The sequence below is a fragment of the Typopeltis vanoorti genome, chromosome 19 (genome assembly GCF_054136105.1).
Source record: "Typopeltis vanoorti isolate ZY-2024b chromosome 19, IOZ_Tvanoo_1.0, whole genome shotgun sequence".
NCBI classification, from domain to species: domain Eukaryota; kingdom Metazoa; phylum Arthropoda; class Arachnida; order Uropygi; family Thelyphonidae; genus Typopeltis; species Typopeltis vanoorti.
The window spans coordinates 54123982-54143551 of record NC_143567.1 but is presented as its reverse complement, the minus strand read 5'-3'; the positions used below and the strand labels follow the sequence as shown (position 1 = coordinate 54143551).

Below are 19570 nucleotides of genomic sequence, written 5' to 3'. Positions count from 1 at the left end.
TTTTTAAAAATTTTTAATTTTTTCTTTCTTTTTTTTTCAGATCTGCAAGTTAAAATTGGTTTAAACATTCTTATATACAACTAGCTTAGTATTTTGACTAATCTCGCTCTTATTCCATATAAATTTATTCATTTGACTTCTTACCATTCCAGCTTTGCTAATTCTGTCTATTTCCAAATTTAATTGGCCATCTTCACTATAAATTGTGCCCTAAATAGCTGAAATCTTTTACTTGTTCTATAGGTTCCCCATTCAGGATGCTGTTGATGTTTTCATTGTTTGGCCTGGTTCAGGCCAAACCTTTGTTTGACTGGAATCCATCTTCTCCACCACAATTTTTCTTAGCTGTTTCTCAAGAATACTTGCATAAATCTTACCAGGATCATTCAATAGAGAAATTCGTCTGTAATTCTCACATTCAGCTTTCTTCCCTCTTTTTTTTTTTTTTTTTTTTTAATAGATGGGTACTATGAACACTCTACTCCAGTCATCTGGAATTTGACTTTCTGAATTATGCAGTGTAACCACTGTAAAACTTTTATACCTTCATATTTTATCATATCTGGTTGAATATTTTCTACTCCAGCTGGCTTTCCACATTTCAGGTTTGTGATAGCTTTTTCTGCTTCAAGTACAGATATATATTCTAGATGACATTCCTGTTGAGCGTCTTCTACCACGATGATGTCACTGCTTGTTTCATTTAGCAATCTTTCAAAGTAATTACTCCATACATCAAGAATATATTTATCCTCAGATTTTTTCTCTCCCTTATTATCTCTGATTCCTTTTACAGTTCTCTTTCCTCTATTTCTGAACTTTTTCAATAGCCTTCAGAATGTTTTACCATCTTTCTGATATTTATTTTTAATGTTCTTGCCAAGAATTTTATACAATGCTTTGCTTTCTTACATTTTTTTTTTTTTTTTTCTATATTCCCTAAGAGCATAAACTTGGCAGTAACTTTCAATATGGTTTCTTCTTTTCTTTCACTGCCTCTTTACTTCTAGAGTCCACCATGGAGTTCTGATTTTTTTATTCTTGCAGATTACCTCACCATATGCCTCTCTTGCTGAATCAGTCAAAGTTTTCTTTAGGGTATCTACTACATCTGCAAGGTTTGGTTCTTGTTTTCAAACCCTTTCAGTTTTTCTTGAATAATGTTTGTGGGTTTGAGTCTACAGTTCACATCTGATAGCTGTTCAACTTTGATTCATTTCAGAACTTTCTCACACATCCTTCTTTTCAATATGAAGTTCAATTTTATCTTGCGCAACACTAAATGGTGATCACTTCCTATTTCAGATCCTGTGTATACTCTTCTGTCCTGAACCAGTGGGAAAACATTACTGTTGACCATAACATAGTCAATGAGACTTTTCTTATTCCTTGCCTCTTCTCTCCATGTGAATTTGTGCACATTTTTATGTTGGAACATGGTGTTAGTAATAACTAGTCCATGTCCTATTATTTGCTTTGCTCTTTTCTCCAAATTTCTCCAAACATTCTTATATCTGGTAATCATTTCTTACTCTGCTGTTTAGATCTCCAGCAAGGACCAACTTTTCCTTTTTCATTGTGTCAACTGCCTTTTCTAATGCCTCGAAAAATTCCTGCACTTCTCCCTTATTAGAACCTTCTGTGGGACCATAAGCACAAATATGTCTCATTGTCCAGTTTCCCATTCTGATATTAGCCCCATATCACTCTACTTGATATTGCCTGCCATTCAAAAAAATTATTCTCATATTCATGTTTAATATTATAGCTAATCCTTTTCCCTGATTGTTATTTCTTGAATATAACATCTTGTATTTGTTGCTTGGAAAGATCTCACTTGTTTTTGTCTTCTTATAAGAACACCAATACTAATAAATCATTAATAAGAAATCTGAGACATCTGGCCTAGCACAACACAGAATTGATACTAACCACAATATCCTTTGATCTGGAACATGCATACTCTATCAGTGCTAACACAAGTTTGAATGTTTGTTTAAAGAGAGTGCTGAAACCTTGCTCTATCATCTGAACCTGAATCAGAATGATTGCTTTTCTTTACCAAAGATATAGGGAAATCTCATACAAATTGGGTGTGTGTGTGTGTTCTTTTGTTCACCTTTTACCCTCATACCAGCAATATCTGTAAATTTCAGGTTGAAAATTTAATATTTTATTCATCCTTATCCTTGTGTTCATGTGTTATTTTTGTCCTATGTTTATTATTATGTGACACCTCCAAGGACTCATCACAGGAGGACACTATATTCCATTAAGTGCATCCCATCATCTACCCTACTACTTAATCCTCTGACTATACTACTACCACCAACATACAATACCATTTACTGTCCACTGCCAACAATAATAGTATTTTTTGTCTGTAAATGGCATGTGTTTTCATGGCAGATTTGCTTGTACACAAGATAAAAAAACAAACAAACAAAAAAAACTCGAGTTTGCTACATAGTTCCATGTGTTTCTTGAATGAAGACTTGGTAATGGTTAGAAATGCAAAGTCTGCATTCTTTATTAGTTTAATAGGTAAAGGCCATGTGGTACTCAATGTCCATTGATTATTTCTGTCCAAATGTTTTTTCTTTAATGAGCTTCCTTGAAAAATAGATCTGTCTTCTGTTGGAGAAGAGGAATTGTTTTAAAGGAACAGTATGTGCTGGTCCTTTAAAACAATTAATTGTTGTCTCTCCTACTTTATCCCCATACTGACTACTCTTTTTTGGAATTACCAACACATGAATTCCTTTCCACTGTTTTCTAACTACAGAAATCCAAGTAGCAAAATGAATCTGATTATAACAACAGACACTACAGAGATCCTATTTGTCATGTTCTCTTTTTCACAGTAATCATTCAAATGTATTGGCTTTACAATTTCATAATTCATTTCCAAACTTGAATTGGCATTTATTGTCATTTATCTAAATTACCAGTCTATTCTGATACTCAAGAGTTTCCTTTCTGTTCATCTCTTGCCATCATCAATATAACAGCTTCTTCCAAACTAAGAATGTGGTCTGAAAAATTCTCGGCCTCAACCATAGATGGCAACGCTATCGGCAAGTTTTTTTTTCCTAAGTGGTACGTCTGTCATAAGCATCCATGTGAAATTGCAAGTCATTCTATAAAGTAGTTTGTTTTATACAGCTGTCTGAAGCAAAAGTGTTGTCTGTATCCCTTGAAATGGATAAAATTGAGTATCGTGCAGTTATAAAATTCTTTGTAAAAGAAGGTTTAACACCAAAAAAAATCCATTTGAAGTTCATAAGAGTTTATGAGCACTCTTCTCCTTCTTTTTCAACAATTAAGAAATGGGCTGTCGAGTTTAATCGTGGCCGTACCAGCCTTGAAGATGATCCACGTGAAGGACATCCAAAAAGTGTAACATTGATCAAGTGCATGATATGGTATTGGATGACCTGCAAGTCAAAGAACGTGTAGGATTTATTTTGCATGAAGAATTGCAAATGATAAAGCTTTGCACAAGATGGGTGCCATGCTTGCTCACAGCAGATCAAAAGCACACACATGAAAATCTCTAAACAGTGCTTGGAGCGTTTTTAACAACAATAAAACAGATTTTGTGCATTGATTTATTACTGTGGATGAGACTTGGATTCACCATTACCCACCAGAATCCAAACAGCAGTCAAAACAGTGGATAGAAGCCAGTCAGTGCCAAAGAAGACAAAGTCGGTTTGGTTCAATCAGCAGGAAAGGTCGGGATAATGGCGCTGGAGCATCGCTGGAATAGATGTATTAGTCTTAAGGGAGATTACGTTGAAAAATGAAAATAATTTTGAAATTATAAATTGTTTTTTTTTCATTGTTAGGCCAAGAACTTTTCAGACCACCCTTGTATATCATTAATATATCTTCCCAAACTTTCCCCCCATTAGTCTTCTTTTTTCAGTCCAGTTTTTTTTTTTTTTTTTTTCTCCTGTTTTTTTTTAACTGTTGCACTTACCCTATTTTCCATACATTAATGATTCATGACATACAGAATATACCATTCTTATGTTTATTTTCTTATCTCTGAACTGAATTTATCTAAGGATCAGAAGATGGAGAAAATGCAGACTGTGAGAGAATGTTCTTTGACAAATGTCTTCAAGATTGATCTATTCTGTTTTTTTTTTTTAAGGATCTCAGTCTATGCTTTCATATGTGCTTACATGAAAATGCTCTAGTATTGTTTCTCCTGATTTGCACAAAATATTAAGATATCTCTTTTGACTCAGTTGTATACATTCCTCTGCTAAGGGAAATGTTTTCAGGAGATTTGTTTTTTAATGTCCAAGCAGCTTCAAACTGTAATTAATAAGACTGATTGATTGATTGATTCTTTATATATTGATTGTGTAAGACTTCCTTAATTCTGGTTAATAATTTTAATTTTTGAACAATTATTCTAAAAGAATAGAAAAGTTGAAACAGTTACTCAGCAGTGCTAAGTTCTTGATACATTTATATGTAGTCAGATTTATTCATAATCTTTTCATATTGTAGGGAACATATTAAAGGTGAAACAAGATTAACATATAAAACTAATCAGAATCAGTTGAAGAAAAACTAACAAACTTTATTTGTTGGTAATGCATTGTATTCAGTAATTATAATCAGTCATCTTCTATTAAGCAAGGTGAAAACTTTTTTTTTAGATTTTATTTTTGTGTTTGATCCCCAATTTCATTGCTAAACAAAGCACATGTTTTGCTACAGAGCACAAGTATATATGTGCTCTCAGCTGAATTGTTTCCTTGCATGTCGGTGATCTTGTGATATGAGAGACCTCACCATATAAGCTAGTAACGATATATTTTTATTTCAATATTTTCTTAAAAGAGAAGCAAAATGAATCAAATATTGCAATGCCTAACATAAGAAGAGACTATCATTAATAAATTAATTTCAAGATGGCAAGAACTGGGCAATTTGAACATGGTAATTTCTCCAAACCCTACTATTAACCAGAGTCAAGGAAACATGTACATGTCTTGGACTATCACTCTTATCAGTTATGCAGTATGGTAAAAACAGTACTGAATAACTACAATATATGTTATGGGGTAAATGGGTTTATTAACAAAGAAATATGTTTACACATGGTGATATGTACATCCACAACTATGAGTCGAATCTTGGTTGAATAAAACGTTAACGACTGTAGACTACATGCTCAAAATGGGCACCTTGTCTTTCAAGATGGGTTTCATAGTGCATGCGAAAGTTCTCTGTCATCTTGGAGAACAAGGGTTCGGACATCTGCTGGACATATCATTTAATTTTATCTCTTAATTCAAGGTTTAAAGGTGGGTCATGTTGGAATACCCATTCCTTCAACATACCCAAATGAAGGCATCAAGTGATGTGAGATCAGAGGAACATGAAGGGGTATGGAAATTCTGTGAATCTTGAAATGAGTCTCCTGGGGAAGTGTTCTGATAAATAGACTCTAGAACAACGTGATGTGTGACGGGTTGCTCCATCCTATTGGAATACCTATGCATGAAATGGAATATTTATTGTGCAAGTACATCCTATGCAAATCCTTAGTGAATGGAACAAATACATTCTCAGTGTGGTTTGCTATTCAAGATCATGGTTACACCAAAACTTCAATGAAGCAGGGTCCAATTATGACATGGCTGGAAACACACCATGCAGTGACCTTCTTGCCGTGAAGAGGTTTCTCTTAGACAAATTCAGGACTCAAGAAATATGTAGGTTCATCTGTTTACATGACCATTTAGATGGAAATGCACTTCATCCGAGAACCAGACATTATGGAGGAAGGATGGATCTGCATAGATGTTGGCCAGCAAATGTGCACATTATTCCTGCCATGTAGTGTAATCTGTTGCTGTTAAACATTGACCCACTTGAATGACACTAAAAGGCATTCGGAGATAACACTTGCTCCACACACAAACACACACCACGATTCTCGTTTGTGTTAACAGTTTCTCTCCCTGAATTCCCTTTGCATTGTGGCAAAACACTCCTGGAACATTGGAACTTCTCGATTAAGGCAATGATGATACTATTGCTTGGGACATGCTTATGGAAATGAACAGACTGCTACAAACATGTCATAAGCTTGGACCATTTGCTCTATCAACTCTGTCTGAACAAAAATAATACTCAACAATAAATTTCTTTTCTTCCAACATCAACAAAATTGCAGCTAAATGTAATGGCAGAGACTAGACTTGCTCTTCTGCTAATGTACATGCAGTTGAATGGCACATCTGAAGGGAGGTGTTGAAGTTCAGTACTGTTTTTTGCACCATACCATAGTACGTTTAATTCGTTTGGATTTTCAAAGTAAAACCCTCAAAAGCAGCATTGCTTCAGAGCAATGTTAAGTCTTTTCATATTGTAATCCTTCACATAAATAAGGGAAATTTTATATGTATATCAGTTCTACATACAAGAGGTTAAAAAAAATCTTTAGCATCATTGCCAGGTGTACGTTAAAGAGAAATAGGAATTTGACGTATTCTTGAACAACTTGAAGAGATGGATTAGGCAGGAAGTTAGTTTGGTAGGTTTGAAGCTGGACAGTAAAATTAAACAGAAGAAACAATGATATGACAAAATTAGTTGGAATGAATCTTTGAGAGAAGGGTCATCAGTTAAATGGATTACTTTCCTCTGGATCCCTAAATCTAGATATAGTATTACAAGTTTGGGTGTATCTGGAATTTACGAGGGTGGTCTGAAAAGTTCTCGGCCTCTACCATAGATGGCAACACTATTGGCAAGAGATTTTTTTTTCGAAGTTGGTACATCTGTCGTAAGCATCCATGTGAAATTGCAAATCATTCTATGAAGTAGTTTGTTTTATACAGCTGTCTGAAGCAAAAGTGTTGTCTGCATCCTTTGAAATGGATAAAATTGAGTATCGTGTAGTTATAAAATTTTGTAAAAAAAAAGTTTAATGCCAAAAGAAATTCATTCAAAGTTCATAAAAGTTTATGGGCACTCTTCTCCTTCGTTTCTGACAATTAAGAAATGGGCTGCCGAGTTTAAACATGCCCATACCAGCCTTGAAGATGATCCATGTGAAGGATGGCCAAAAAGTGTAACAGCAGAAATCATTGATCAAGTGCACGATATGGTATTGGATGACTGGCGAATTAAAGTGTGCGAAATTGCTGACACTATAGGCATTTCAAAAGAACGTGTAGGATATATTTTGCATGAAGAATTGCAAATGAAAAAGCTTTGCACAAGGTGGGTACCGCACTTGGATTCACCATTACCCACCATAATCTAAACAGCAGTCAAAACAGTGGACAGAAGCCTGTTGTTCAGTGCCAATGAAGACAAAGTCTGTTCCATCAGCAGGAAAGGTCATGGCATTGGTGTTTTGGGATGCCAAAGGCATTTTGTTTATTAATTATCTTGAAAAGGGTAAAACAATAACTGGGGAATATTATTCCGATCTTTTAACCAGACTAGACGAAAAAAATTTGTGAGAAAAGACCTGGTTCGCAGAAGGAAAAAATCCTCTTTCATCAGGACAATGCACCTGCCCACAAAGGTGTTTTGGCAATGGGAAAATTAAGGGATCTGCACTACAAATTGTTGGAACATCCACCCTGTTCCCCAGATTTGGCTCCCTCTGACTTCTATCTTTTCCTCGCTGGTCAGTGTTTTTCTTCGAATCAAGAGGTGATTGCAGCTGCTGAGGGATATTTTGCAGATCTTACTGAGAACCACTACAGGGATGGGATAATGGTGCTGGAGCATCACTGGAATAAATGTATTAGTCTTAAGGAAGATTATGTTGAAAAATAAAAATAATTTTGAAATTATAAATTCGTTTTTTCATTGTTAGGCCAAGAACTTTTCAGACCACCCTCGTATAGGGGATTAGGAGAAGTACCTGTGGCTTTGTGGCAATGTTTTTTTTTTTGTTTTGTTTCATAATGATAGACCTAAAGAAGAAAGAAATTAATTCACTGCTTTTAGTCTTTTTCTAGGCCTTTTTTGCACTTTCTCCAATCTCAACTCCCTAGATTATAAAGAACTATAATTATTTAAAAGAAAACATGCCATTGAGACTAATTAAATGCTGAGGATTGACCCACATACAACTTGTCAAAGTATCAAGCCAAACCTATATAGAACTGTACTACATAGGAAAGCTAATGTCATATATTAAAAATTCCAATCACTTTTTTGCATTAATTAGATCTTGTAGTAATAAGTACTAATGCCTTAAGTTTTGATGTAAGGTCACGTTTATTTATATTTGCCAACCTGGTTGGCCAAATGTTCAAACATACCTTCTCTCTTCAACCAACAGGCTGCAGGATTGAATTGTGTTGTGGCATAGAGGTTTCTAATCACCTTTAGGTGAAAGATGATTACATTGTTGTTGGTGTGATAGCTCCCATCTTGTGTTTTAGAGGCCTGAAGTGGCCTGAAAAAGTTCCATGTTTGGTCTGTAAGAGCAGGTTTTTCAGAGTATTTAAACATATAAATAAATAAGAAATGAAATCCTTAGCCTGGCCATGAACCTTTTATCAGGATTTTTCAAGTGAAGGTGAGTCAGCTAGTCTCATATGGAGGTGGCATGTTCTCTCTCTCTCCTGGAAATTTAAGTTTTTCATTGCACAGAACAGACAAATTGCCAGAACATGTCATTTGACAGACAGCAGACAATGCAGATAGGATTAACTGCTCTATCATGAGCATTATGCAGATTTCTAAGATGCAAAATTTGGCCTTGACAGGCAATTGAGCTTAACATGAAAAGGGAAGATAGGATGGGAACTTATGTGAAAATGAAAAACTATTAATAATTTTTGTCCATGTGTAACAGCTGTCAGTTACAAAAACTGGACTATTAACAGAAGACAAATTCAGTGCAACACAAAAGCTTTAGTAAAATTATAAATGGTCATTTAATTTCTCCCCCTTCCCACATAGAGTGGGAAGGGGGAGAAAAAAAAACTAAGAAAGATTGTTAGACCAGAGAAGTTCTAACAGTGCCTGTGATATGCGGACAGAAATTAATATTTACTAATTATTATTAGTAAATTTTTCATTTCACAGTATAGGTTACTCATTAATTGAGTTATACATAAGAGTAAGAATTTTTTAAGGAGTACAAAATTCTTTGAATGATTACTGATAAAGACTGAACATGGAGCCTTGTTGATACAAGCACATGCAGGAAAAGCAATTTACACAAATCACTACTTACATACCTATTTTTCTGTATTATAGACAAGAAGCTGGACATCACTGAGGTCTGTTATCTAAAGCTAGAGGACTTCAAAGTGAAGAATTTGCAAAAGGAATTAACTTCCAAGAGAAGCATTCTCTCAGAATGTTTACTGTGCTGCAGACATAAATGCATAAACTAGAAGAAAGATCTCTTAGCTTCATGCATGATAGTGCTATACAAGAGGCCCTGTAAACTTGTCTTTCTTATCGCTGCAGTTTTCCACGCATTAGCATAGATGCTCTTCTCCATGGTTTTAATCTTAGAACCTTTGCATTGCTCAAAGAGAATACTTAACCACCATGAAAACAAAACTCATCAGAAGATTCAAGAATATGCAGTGTTTTCTTGTTCTCTAAAAAACTTTGCTATTTTCTTATTTTTGTCTTCTTATTTTATTTCTTGCTTTTTTGTTTTTATCATTTGCACTTTCCATTCATAGAAATGATTCCTCTTCCATTTTGTTAACACTCTTGATACCTTTTTAATAGGATAAGCATGAGTCATATCAATTTTCTCATTTTGAGTTTTGCCATGAATCACTACTTCAAACTGCCTCCCTTTTGAGAAGTTTATCATAATATTAAGTGTTAATATTGTTATGTCCTTTCCTTGATCTTATGGTATGAATAAATTATTCCATAGTTAAAGAATCTCTTCTTACTTTTTCCCTCTTTTACCTTGCGGTTTTGAGGATTTTCTGTTCGTTTAACTGCAACCGTACACAAGGATAAGGTGGTTAGCCATGTGCTGCCCAGTGTATCCTATATCTGTAGAAGCCTTGAGTTCTCAAGGCTGGTTTGCCTGCTTGTGTAATGAAAAACCCCAGATAAACTGGGGAGAAAAACCCTACAGTCCATGCCTAAGACTGGCTATGTCTGAGAAAGATCCTAAGCTCCTCCTGTCAGCAATGGGAATCGAACCCAGGACACTCCTTTCCCAGGCATATGATTGCGAAGTGCATAGCCACTTGGCTAACCATGCAGACTGTTAGAGTTAAAAAAAAGTTTCATTTTGGTATTTTTCATTAAAGAATATCATGAAATGTTATAATTAAATAAGTCATGCTGTCACATTAAATCTGGTAGATTTTAATTAAACAGCATTAATGACCATTGATATGACAAATGGTCCATAATGGACTTGATAATAATGATTTCTGATAAAATTCCAGCTCAAGAAATTATAATTTTTCTGTATAAGACTTAAAGATACTCTAAGACTTTTTAGAGTATTGAGACAACTCACTAAAGCTATTATCATCGTTATGGAATCTCATATTGATCAATCAGCTAACCTTGTGTAAAGATTGCATGAACTGCACTTTTCAGTGGGGACACATTGCAATAGAATGCCAAGACGTTTGTGGAAATTATGTATTGAAATAATGAGAAATGGAGCAAGAAATAATGCTGACTTCATAATAATGAAGGGATCACAATGGATTATTGGACCAGAAGGTGTAAATTCTTTTAAGGAAATGTTTAACAGATGTAAAAGGATAAGCTGGATCTCTTGTATTGATGACTCCTTGAGATCATATAAAGCAATAATTGCAGTCCACAAAGTTAAGCTTAATCAAAATGTTTTTTTCTCACCATTACTTGTGGCTGTTAGCACACATTAGTGTTGTTGATTAAAGATGATCACAGTATAAGTTGCTCATTAATTAAAAATATTTTAGTTGTTACCATTCTGATTAATTCATATCTAGCAAAAACAGTTTAATTAGGTAAAAAATATTTTAAAAAAAAATACCATCTGACAGATGAATAATTATCAGACTCAAGTAAGTTCTAGTATTAGAGAGGCAAATAAGTCTGGTTAATAATTTATCAAAGTAATTTTTTAAAAATTTAAAAGAATGTTGAAAACAAAATCTTCAAAAAATACAAAAAAAAAAAAAAAAAATCAAGTACAAGAATCTGAGGATATCTGTAATTTTTGGAAGCTTATCAAGAGTAGCCATCTGTTTTAAGTAGTTTGCATTATTTTAAACATAGCCTTCTTTCTTGTATATATACAAAAAGTTTGTGTAGTTACTGTGTATGTTATGATATTGCAGTGATACAGGCAGTTTTTGAATTACAAGTTCCCAGGTTTACAAGTTGTTTTTTTTTCCAAATATCAAGAAAATCAAACACATGAACATTAATTGCAATGAACAAATGCTAAACATTCATAAAAATGCATTTTGAACCTTGTGCATATGTAGTTTGTCAGGCAGACGAGACCATCTCACTCGCATAACATGAAGCATTTACCACACTGATATTACAAAAATAGACAATATTGACCACCAATAAAAAAGCTTCTAGAGATTAAAAAAAAAGTGAGTATGTGGGAGGGAGAGATGTACTAAATATTTTTACCAGATAATATTTAGTAGTGATGGATAATAATAAATGATTTGCTGAGTGTCTATAAGTTAAGTTGTCAGCTTAGATGATATAAAGTTTCATATGTCTAGTCAGATAATTAATTTTTTTAAGCATTATAACTTTATCGGAATCTTAAATTAACAGAAATGTACTGATAGTAGCTATGAAAGCACCTCATAAATTTTGAAAAGGTTGCATTTTTATTATTTTTAACTTCTTTTCTGTACCAGCTAAACCATACGATTTTTCATAAAGATAGCATTATATCTGTGATTTTCAACTGAAAGCATCATGGTTTTGGCTGCAGTCATGTTTGAAGTGGGTTGCAAATGCTTGCATTAGGTTAAGAGATTCATACTTTATTGCAGTATAGTGTAAGCAAACTTTGTTTTCTTAAACTTTCATAAAGGATTCAACCAAGAATATAATTTCTTGGCATGTTTAATTTACAGTATAACCAAATGAAAAAACTTGCAACATTTATCTTTGATCCTAAATATTTTAATGATACATAGTTTCATTACTTGTGTTTGGGAAATACATGACTTCTGCTTTACTTCAACTTTGGTATCTCTTCTTGGTATGGCTCCTACTGCTGAGACCTCAATAAATGTTGAAACACATCTGGGTAGTTGTACCTTCCCATAATGCATAATATCATACACCCAAAAGAGGCATCTTTGCATTATGGGATACAAGGCAGTTGATGTGAAGTCATTAGCCTCTACATACAAGTAGCCCAGTCATGAAGATATTTCACAAGCAAACTTTGTTTTGAATATAGGATTAATAATTACTAGATTATCCAGTTTCTTCTTGATTTAAGCTTGTAAAAAAAAAATTTCAAAAAATGAATAATGTAATTACCAATGTTTTTAAAAGCAAAAAAAAAAAAAAAGAATAGAGTACCTATGATCAGATGCTTAAGGGTCAAAGCTGTATAACTGAGAGGAGACCTCCACATAGCCTTTAAAGGAATGCGGAGAACCAACCAGGGCTTCTGACCTAATGTCCAATCCTCACCTTCTCGTGGTGCACCCTGTTGGGTATCTACTTTGATACTGAACGAACGAGGATGGGCTGGCAATTTGGGATTTAGCCGATCAAATTGTATTCTTATTGGTTAAACCAAAATAAAAAATGATGGTACAACATGACAAAATTTCATGCCGGCTGGGGCGTCACCCGGTTAAACAAGGCCCCCGTTGTTTTCGCCAGGGAACCAGGGCAAACAGCGAAAAGTCAGCTACTGGAACAAATCTGAAAACAAACCCCAACTCAACATCACCAGAGTTAAAGATCGGTACTATCAACGTAAGAAGCCTGAATGGCAAAGAAATGGAGCTAGCTGAGGAATTAGATAAGTACCAGATCGACATAATAGGGGTGACTGAAACAAAAAAGACCAAAACCAGTGAGATCTTTCTGAGCAATAAATACAAAATGTTATATTCAGGCAATGACAATCAAGGAAAAGAAGGAGTAGCCATAATATTCAACACAAAATACGAGGCTAATCTTCTTGAATGGCAGTCAGTCTCAAGTAGAGTGATGTGGGCAAATATGAGAATGGGGAACTGGACAATGAGACTTATTTGTGCCTATGGTCCCACAGAAGGTTCTACTAAGGTAGAAGTGGAGGAATTTTTTGAGGCTTTAGAAAAAGCAACTGACACAATGAAAAAGGAAAAGTTGGTCCTTGTTGGGGATCTAAATAGCAGAGTAGGAAATGATTGTGAGACATACAAAAATATTTTGGGAAAATTTGGAGAAAAGAGCAAAGCTAATAGTAATGGCAAATATCTGTTGGATTTCTGCTCAGGACATGGACTGGTTATTACTAACACCATGTTCCAACATAAAAATGTGCACAAATTCACATGGAGAGAAGAGGCTAGGAATAAGAAAAGTCTCATTGACTATGTTATTGTTGATAGTGATGTTTTCTCCCTGGTACAGGACACCAGAGTGTACAGAGGATTTGAAATTGGAAGTGATCACTATTTAGTCTTGAGCAGGATAAAATTGAATTTCATATTGAAAAGAATAACATGTAAGAAAGTTTTAAAGCGAATAAAAGTTGAGCAGCTCTCAGATGTGAACTGTAGACTAAAATACAGAAAGATTATTGAAAAGAAAATGAAAGAGTTTGAGAACAGGAATCAAACCTTGGAGATTCAGTGGCAAACTCTGGAGAAAACATAGATTGATTCTGCCAGAGAGGCATGTGGTGAGGTTGTGTGCAAGGATAAAAAAATCAGAACTCCCTAGTGGACACAGGAAGTTAAAGAGGCAGTGAAGGAAAAGAAGAAAGCATATCAAAAGTTCCTGGCAAATAAGTCAGCTTTTACTCTTACAGAATACAGAGACAAATGTAAGAAAGCTAAACAGTGTGTAAAACTAGCTAAATAAAAGTCATGGGAGGACTTTGGAAAGAACATAGAAAATAAATATCAAGGTGGCAAAATATTCTGGAGGTTTTTGAAGAAGCTTAGGAATGGAGGAAAGAGTGTTGTAAAAGGAGTTACAGATGATAAAGTTGGCATGAAAACTGGAGAAAAGAATATTCTTGAAGTATGGAGTAATTGCTTTCAAAAACTGCTAAATGAAACAATCAGTGATAGAACAGTGGTAAAAAACACTGACCAGGCATGCAGTCAGGAATACATATCCATACTTGAAGTAGAAAAAGCCATCAAAGGCTTGAAATGTGGAAAGGCAGCAGGAGTAGATGATATTCGACCAGAAATGCTGAAGTATGGTGGTATAAAAGTCTTACAGTGGCTGCACTGCATAGTTCAGAAAGCATGAACAGAGGGACGAATTCCCGATGATTGGAGTAGAGCTCTCATAGTACCCATATATAAAAAGGGAAATAAAACTGAATGTGAGAATTACAGAGGTATTTCTCTACTGAGTGTTCCTGGCAAGATCTATGCAAGTATACTTGAGAAACGGTTGAGAAGAATTGTGGAAGAAAAGCTTGGTGAAGAACAAGCTGGATTCAGGCCAAATAGAGGCTGTCAGGATCAGATCTTCACTTTACGACAAATAGTCGAGAAAGCATGGGAATACAACAAAGATCTGTATTTAAGTTTTGTCGATTTGGAAAAGGCATATGACAAGGTGCCAAGAGAGAAGCTATTCAATATGCTGCAGTTATATGGTGTCAATGGGGCATTATATCAAGCAATACTTAGTCTTTATTTGAGTTGTAAGTCAGCAGTTAGAATTGAAGTACAGGAAGATGGTTTAATCAAGCAATACTTAGTCTTTATTTGAGTTGTAAGTCAGCAGTTAGAATTGAAGTACAGGAAGATGGTTTAATGTTAAATCTGGTGTGAGACAAGGATGTACATTATCCCCTCTGTTATTCATTATCTATATGGATCACATTATGAAGGAATGTGGTATTAAACCTGATATCAAAATTGGAGATGTTAATGTCAGCTCTTTGCTTTATACGGATGATGTTATACTTCTAAATAAATCTGCTACAAGTCTGCAAGATTCTCTGACTAAATTGAATAGCTGTTGTAATAGATATGGTATGAAGGTCAGCAATAAAAAGACAAAGACAATGAAAATAGGCAGAATCATTGAAAATGTCAACTGTGTTGTGAATGGAGAACCTGTGGAACAAGTAAAACATTTCAGCTACTTTGGCACGATTTTTAGTGAAGGTGGTAAATTAAATATAGAAATAGACAACAGAATCAGCAAAGCTGGTATGGTGGGAAGTCAATTGAATAAATTCATATGGAATAAGAAAGAAATTAGTCGGAACACTAAATTAGCTGTATACAAGTGTTCAAACCAGTTTTAACTTATGTATCTGAGAGCTGGGTCAGAAGTAAAGCCATTGACCAAAGACTAGAGACCGCAGATATGAGAGTCCTGAGAAAGATTAGAGGTGTGAATAGATGGCATCAATGGCAATATCATATTAAAAATGAGGTTATTAGGAAAGAACTTGACATTGTCAGCATCCAGGAATGCGTTAGCAGAGCTAATCTCAGGTGGTATGGTCACTTAAATAGAATGGGAGTGGAAAGATTAGCAAAACAAGTGTTCTCTGCCAGGTTGGCAGGAAAACGACCCAGAGGAAGACCAAGATATAGGTGGATTGATACGGTACAAAGTGCCTTAGACGATAGAAATATAAGATCTGATAATGTTGGAGTCTTGACAAGTAACAGACTGATTTGGAGGAAAATTGTAGATAGGAAGTTAGTAATGATGTAATTTTTTCATGTAGTACTGTCATATCCTGTACACCCCTTGAGGGTACATAACAGGAATTTGATGATGATGATCAGATATGATCTTCATTCCTCTGACCACTTGCTGAATTAAGCACAACCATCCATGGCTAATGACATGGAGTGGGCAAATTATCAGAAGCAAAAATTATGTAGTTGACTCTTGTATAGCAAAATCATGTGGGATCACAGGAATGGCTTGTTATAGTGAATTTCTTTGTATACAGCATTATATATATATTTATATATATGTGTGTATAGGGCAGATTGAGACTCTTTGGTAGTTCGTTATAGTACATTGATCATAGTGTTTGCTATAGGAAGAATAGATTATAATGTTTCTCTGTGTAATGCTTTTTTTTAATGTCAAGCTTTAGTATTTTGTATCATTAGTAGCACTATTTTTGGATCCAAATCAAAATGAAAACTACAAAATAAACATTTCTCTTTATTATACTAGTTTCTTATGCACTATAGTGTGCTTCATCAGGAATAAAAATATTTGTAACTTAGGCATATAGTAGCAAAATGATTTTTGATCTATAAATTTCTGTTGATAAAATTGTCATTAAACTAATGTATATCATTTTTAGATCTCATACATGTGAGTCATTGACACACATTGTGTAATGTCTGTCATAACCTTGTTCTGAGTATCTTAAGTCCTGCATGTAGGCCAGTCAGTTTAAGACAGTTTTTCTTGCTGTCACTTAAGAATGACATCCATAGCAACAATAGGTTCTGCACATGCACAGTAATCAGCACATATTTTTTGTTGTCTGAAGATAGTATCAATAAATGTTTTCCCCTTTTTAGGTAAATTGTATTGATGAGAAGAATAGACAACAATGTGCTGAGGGACTGCATTTCAGCATGCAGTGCCTGCTGAAAAGGTGATAAATTTGCATAATAGTATGCTGTGCCATGTAGGATCCAGTATAAATTCTGCTCAAATAGAATTAGTTGAACATTTATTTCCACTTCTTGTATGGCATTTTTGTTCATTCTTAGCAGTGATAAAAGGCCCTATGAACTTTGATAAAAATTGTTAGTCATAATATAAATTTTGTTTCAGGTCTAGACTAGGGTGCCAAGTTGTGGTAACAAGGGACTTGGACGGAATGGAGATAACTGTACCAGTTAGTGTCTATGATGCCAGAGATCATCCTCCAAATACATAGACATCTTAAAAAATTGAGCAAACTTTGTAGAATTTAATTCATAAATAGGCTGTATAAGGTTGCTTAATTCAGAATAAGCTTAAATGCATGAAAGAAGCACTCTGTGCATATTTCATTGTCTCCATTGTAAAATAATCATTTAAACTTGTGAAGCTACACTTGCTTTACTTGTGAAGCTACAAAAGTTACACTTGGTTTGGTATTCATATTTACTCATGTTTATAGAAACTTCATCACCTGCCTGCTGTAATCGTGGTTTTTTTTGGTAATTAAATTTGAATGCCTATTTCGAAATGGACAATAACATAATGATTGTCACAAATAATGAAGGCAATATAACATTTTTATTTTTGATTAATATTTGACTTTTTATAATAGTACAAGATATGACATAATTAGGAAATGACAACAAACTTGACAAATTTGCAAATATTTCAAAATGGAGTGGACAGTGATATTTTCAGTGGAAAAACAAATACCAGTATCAAAATTTAGTTCAGATATTCAGTTTTACTAATATTCAGAGCTAAAAATTCACTTTTTGATGTTTAGTACTTTGTGGGTCCCCTTTGCCTTTATTACAGCTTGGCATTGGCAGAGCATTAAGAAAATCAATTTCTGATGCAGTGGTTCAATTCATGGTTCCATACCTTTTTATAATGGCTTCTTGGAGCTCCCTGAGTATTTTTGGCTTGTTGTGTATTTCAATCTCTGTTTGGTACCACAAATTCTCAGTGGGATTGAGATCTGGGTTGTTTCCTGGCAACGGTAGTCACTGAATCGAGTGTTCGTTGAACCACTTATTAATCCACAACAAAAACTAAAACTTTTTTAAATACTAAACTAAATTTGTATACATTTTAGGATTATAATAGCATTATTTACACCTTTTGTTCTATGATAAGGGGCAGAGTCATCCTGAAAGATGAGGTCGTCGTTACGGTACTATCAGAGCAGTCTCTGATAGTAGGCAGCAATACTTCTAAAATTTTTTGGTACACTTATGCATTCACTGAACTTCGTGTGAAATGCAAGTGGCCAACACATGATATGAAGCCCAGATAATCTGATTGGCTGAGAATTTGACTGCTGATACCAGACAGTCAGGATTGAATTTTTTCCCTGATCGTCTTCCAACTGTCTGTCTGCTGTCGGTGCCCTGCAGGTTAAACTTTTTCTCAGCAGAAAAAACTTACTCTTTTTCTTCCTTGATCAGGGGTTCCATTTGGCATGCACTCTGCACCAATTTAACCGAGCCAATCTCATTTTTTTTTTTTTTTTTGGTTTACAAGGCTTCTTTTTATGGTGCTTGGCTATCAGTCCCTGTCAAATGAGTCTTCTCCTGACAGTTACAGAGCTTGCCATAACTCTCGTTTGTTCTTCCCAGTCCTGTTTTCAGTTCTCTGGATGATGCACAGTGATTTTTGAGGCAGAGGCACTTTAGAACGTAATCTTGGCATGGTGTAGACAGTGGCTTTCTTCTTGTCCCCTTTTTCCTTACAGCAGATCCACTTTCCTTCACTTTCAGCAGCAGCTTTACCACTAGATTGACTACAGGACACACTTTTAGCTATTTCACGAGAGGAATAGCCTTCTCTATTCAAAGCTTCAATCGCACATTTTCTGCAAGGTGTTAACTGCACTTTACTAGTCAGTGATCTCAGCACGAAAATGTGAAAACTAGTTCTTGCTGTCTATTTATAGCATAAAAAATTCTGATGCAATCCGCAGCAACTACTACATTATATAGAAATCTGTGGGAATGATACATTATGCAATACAATGAAATATCTAATGATAAATAATGAAAATAACCATTTAACTACTAAAAACTATATTTATGTAAGGCGATGTGGTTTCTATGAAGATGAATGTAGATGGATTTCATTTAGCTTTTAACCTGAATTATGGATTAAAATATATATTTTATAAAACATGAGTTATTATTTTTTGAAACATTTTCATTAGCCATCACAGAAAAAAATATTTCATTTTTGTGATGGTGACAATCATTAAGTGGTACTCAGTGTTATTGTAATTAGTATTTATCAAACAATTTCTAGTACTAAACACAAACAGGAAAAACAAAGTTTGAAATCTGCATTTTCAAATCATACTTGTAAATTGACTGTATATTTAAAATAATGAATTAAAAAAAAAAAAAAAATTACCAGGAAAACATCCCATCCACAGCCTAACATCAGTACTATTCTAAGGAAATTCATTATAGCAAACAGACCTCCACTAAAAATGAAAAGGCTGTGATACTAGATTCCATATGGGGATGGGGAATAGTTGTAGAAGCTTTTTTGCTTGGTTAGAAATTAAATTATACTTGACAAGAAGTTATATTCTTGTTTTAATCCTTTACCATGTGCAAGCAAAAAGTCTGTACATGAAAATATCTTCTCATCTAGGTGTTTACTTCACATTGCATTGCCTTTAATGCACAGTAGACATCCTTTCAGATATGTTTATTGCAATGTA

The 19570-nt window shown here is 34.4% G+C and overlaps 1 protein-coding gene across 1 annotated transcript in view; it reads left to right on the top strand.

Annotated features, from left to right (window-relative positions):
* Fdx2 (Adrenodoxin-like protein 2, mitochondrial Ferredoxin 2) overlaps positions 1–19017 on the top strand; it is a 44143-nt gene extending 25126 nt beyond the window's left edge. Inside the window, exon 4 of the mRNA XM_090408872.1 lies at positions 16978–19017. Coding sequence (XP_090264998.1) covers positions 16978–17083 — 106 coding nt within the window. The 3' untranslated portion in view covers positions 17084–19017. The remainder of the gene's footprint in view (positions 1–16977) is intronic.
* The last annotated feature ends 553 nt before the right edge of the window (positions 19018–19570 follow it).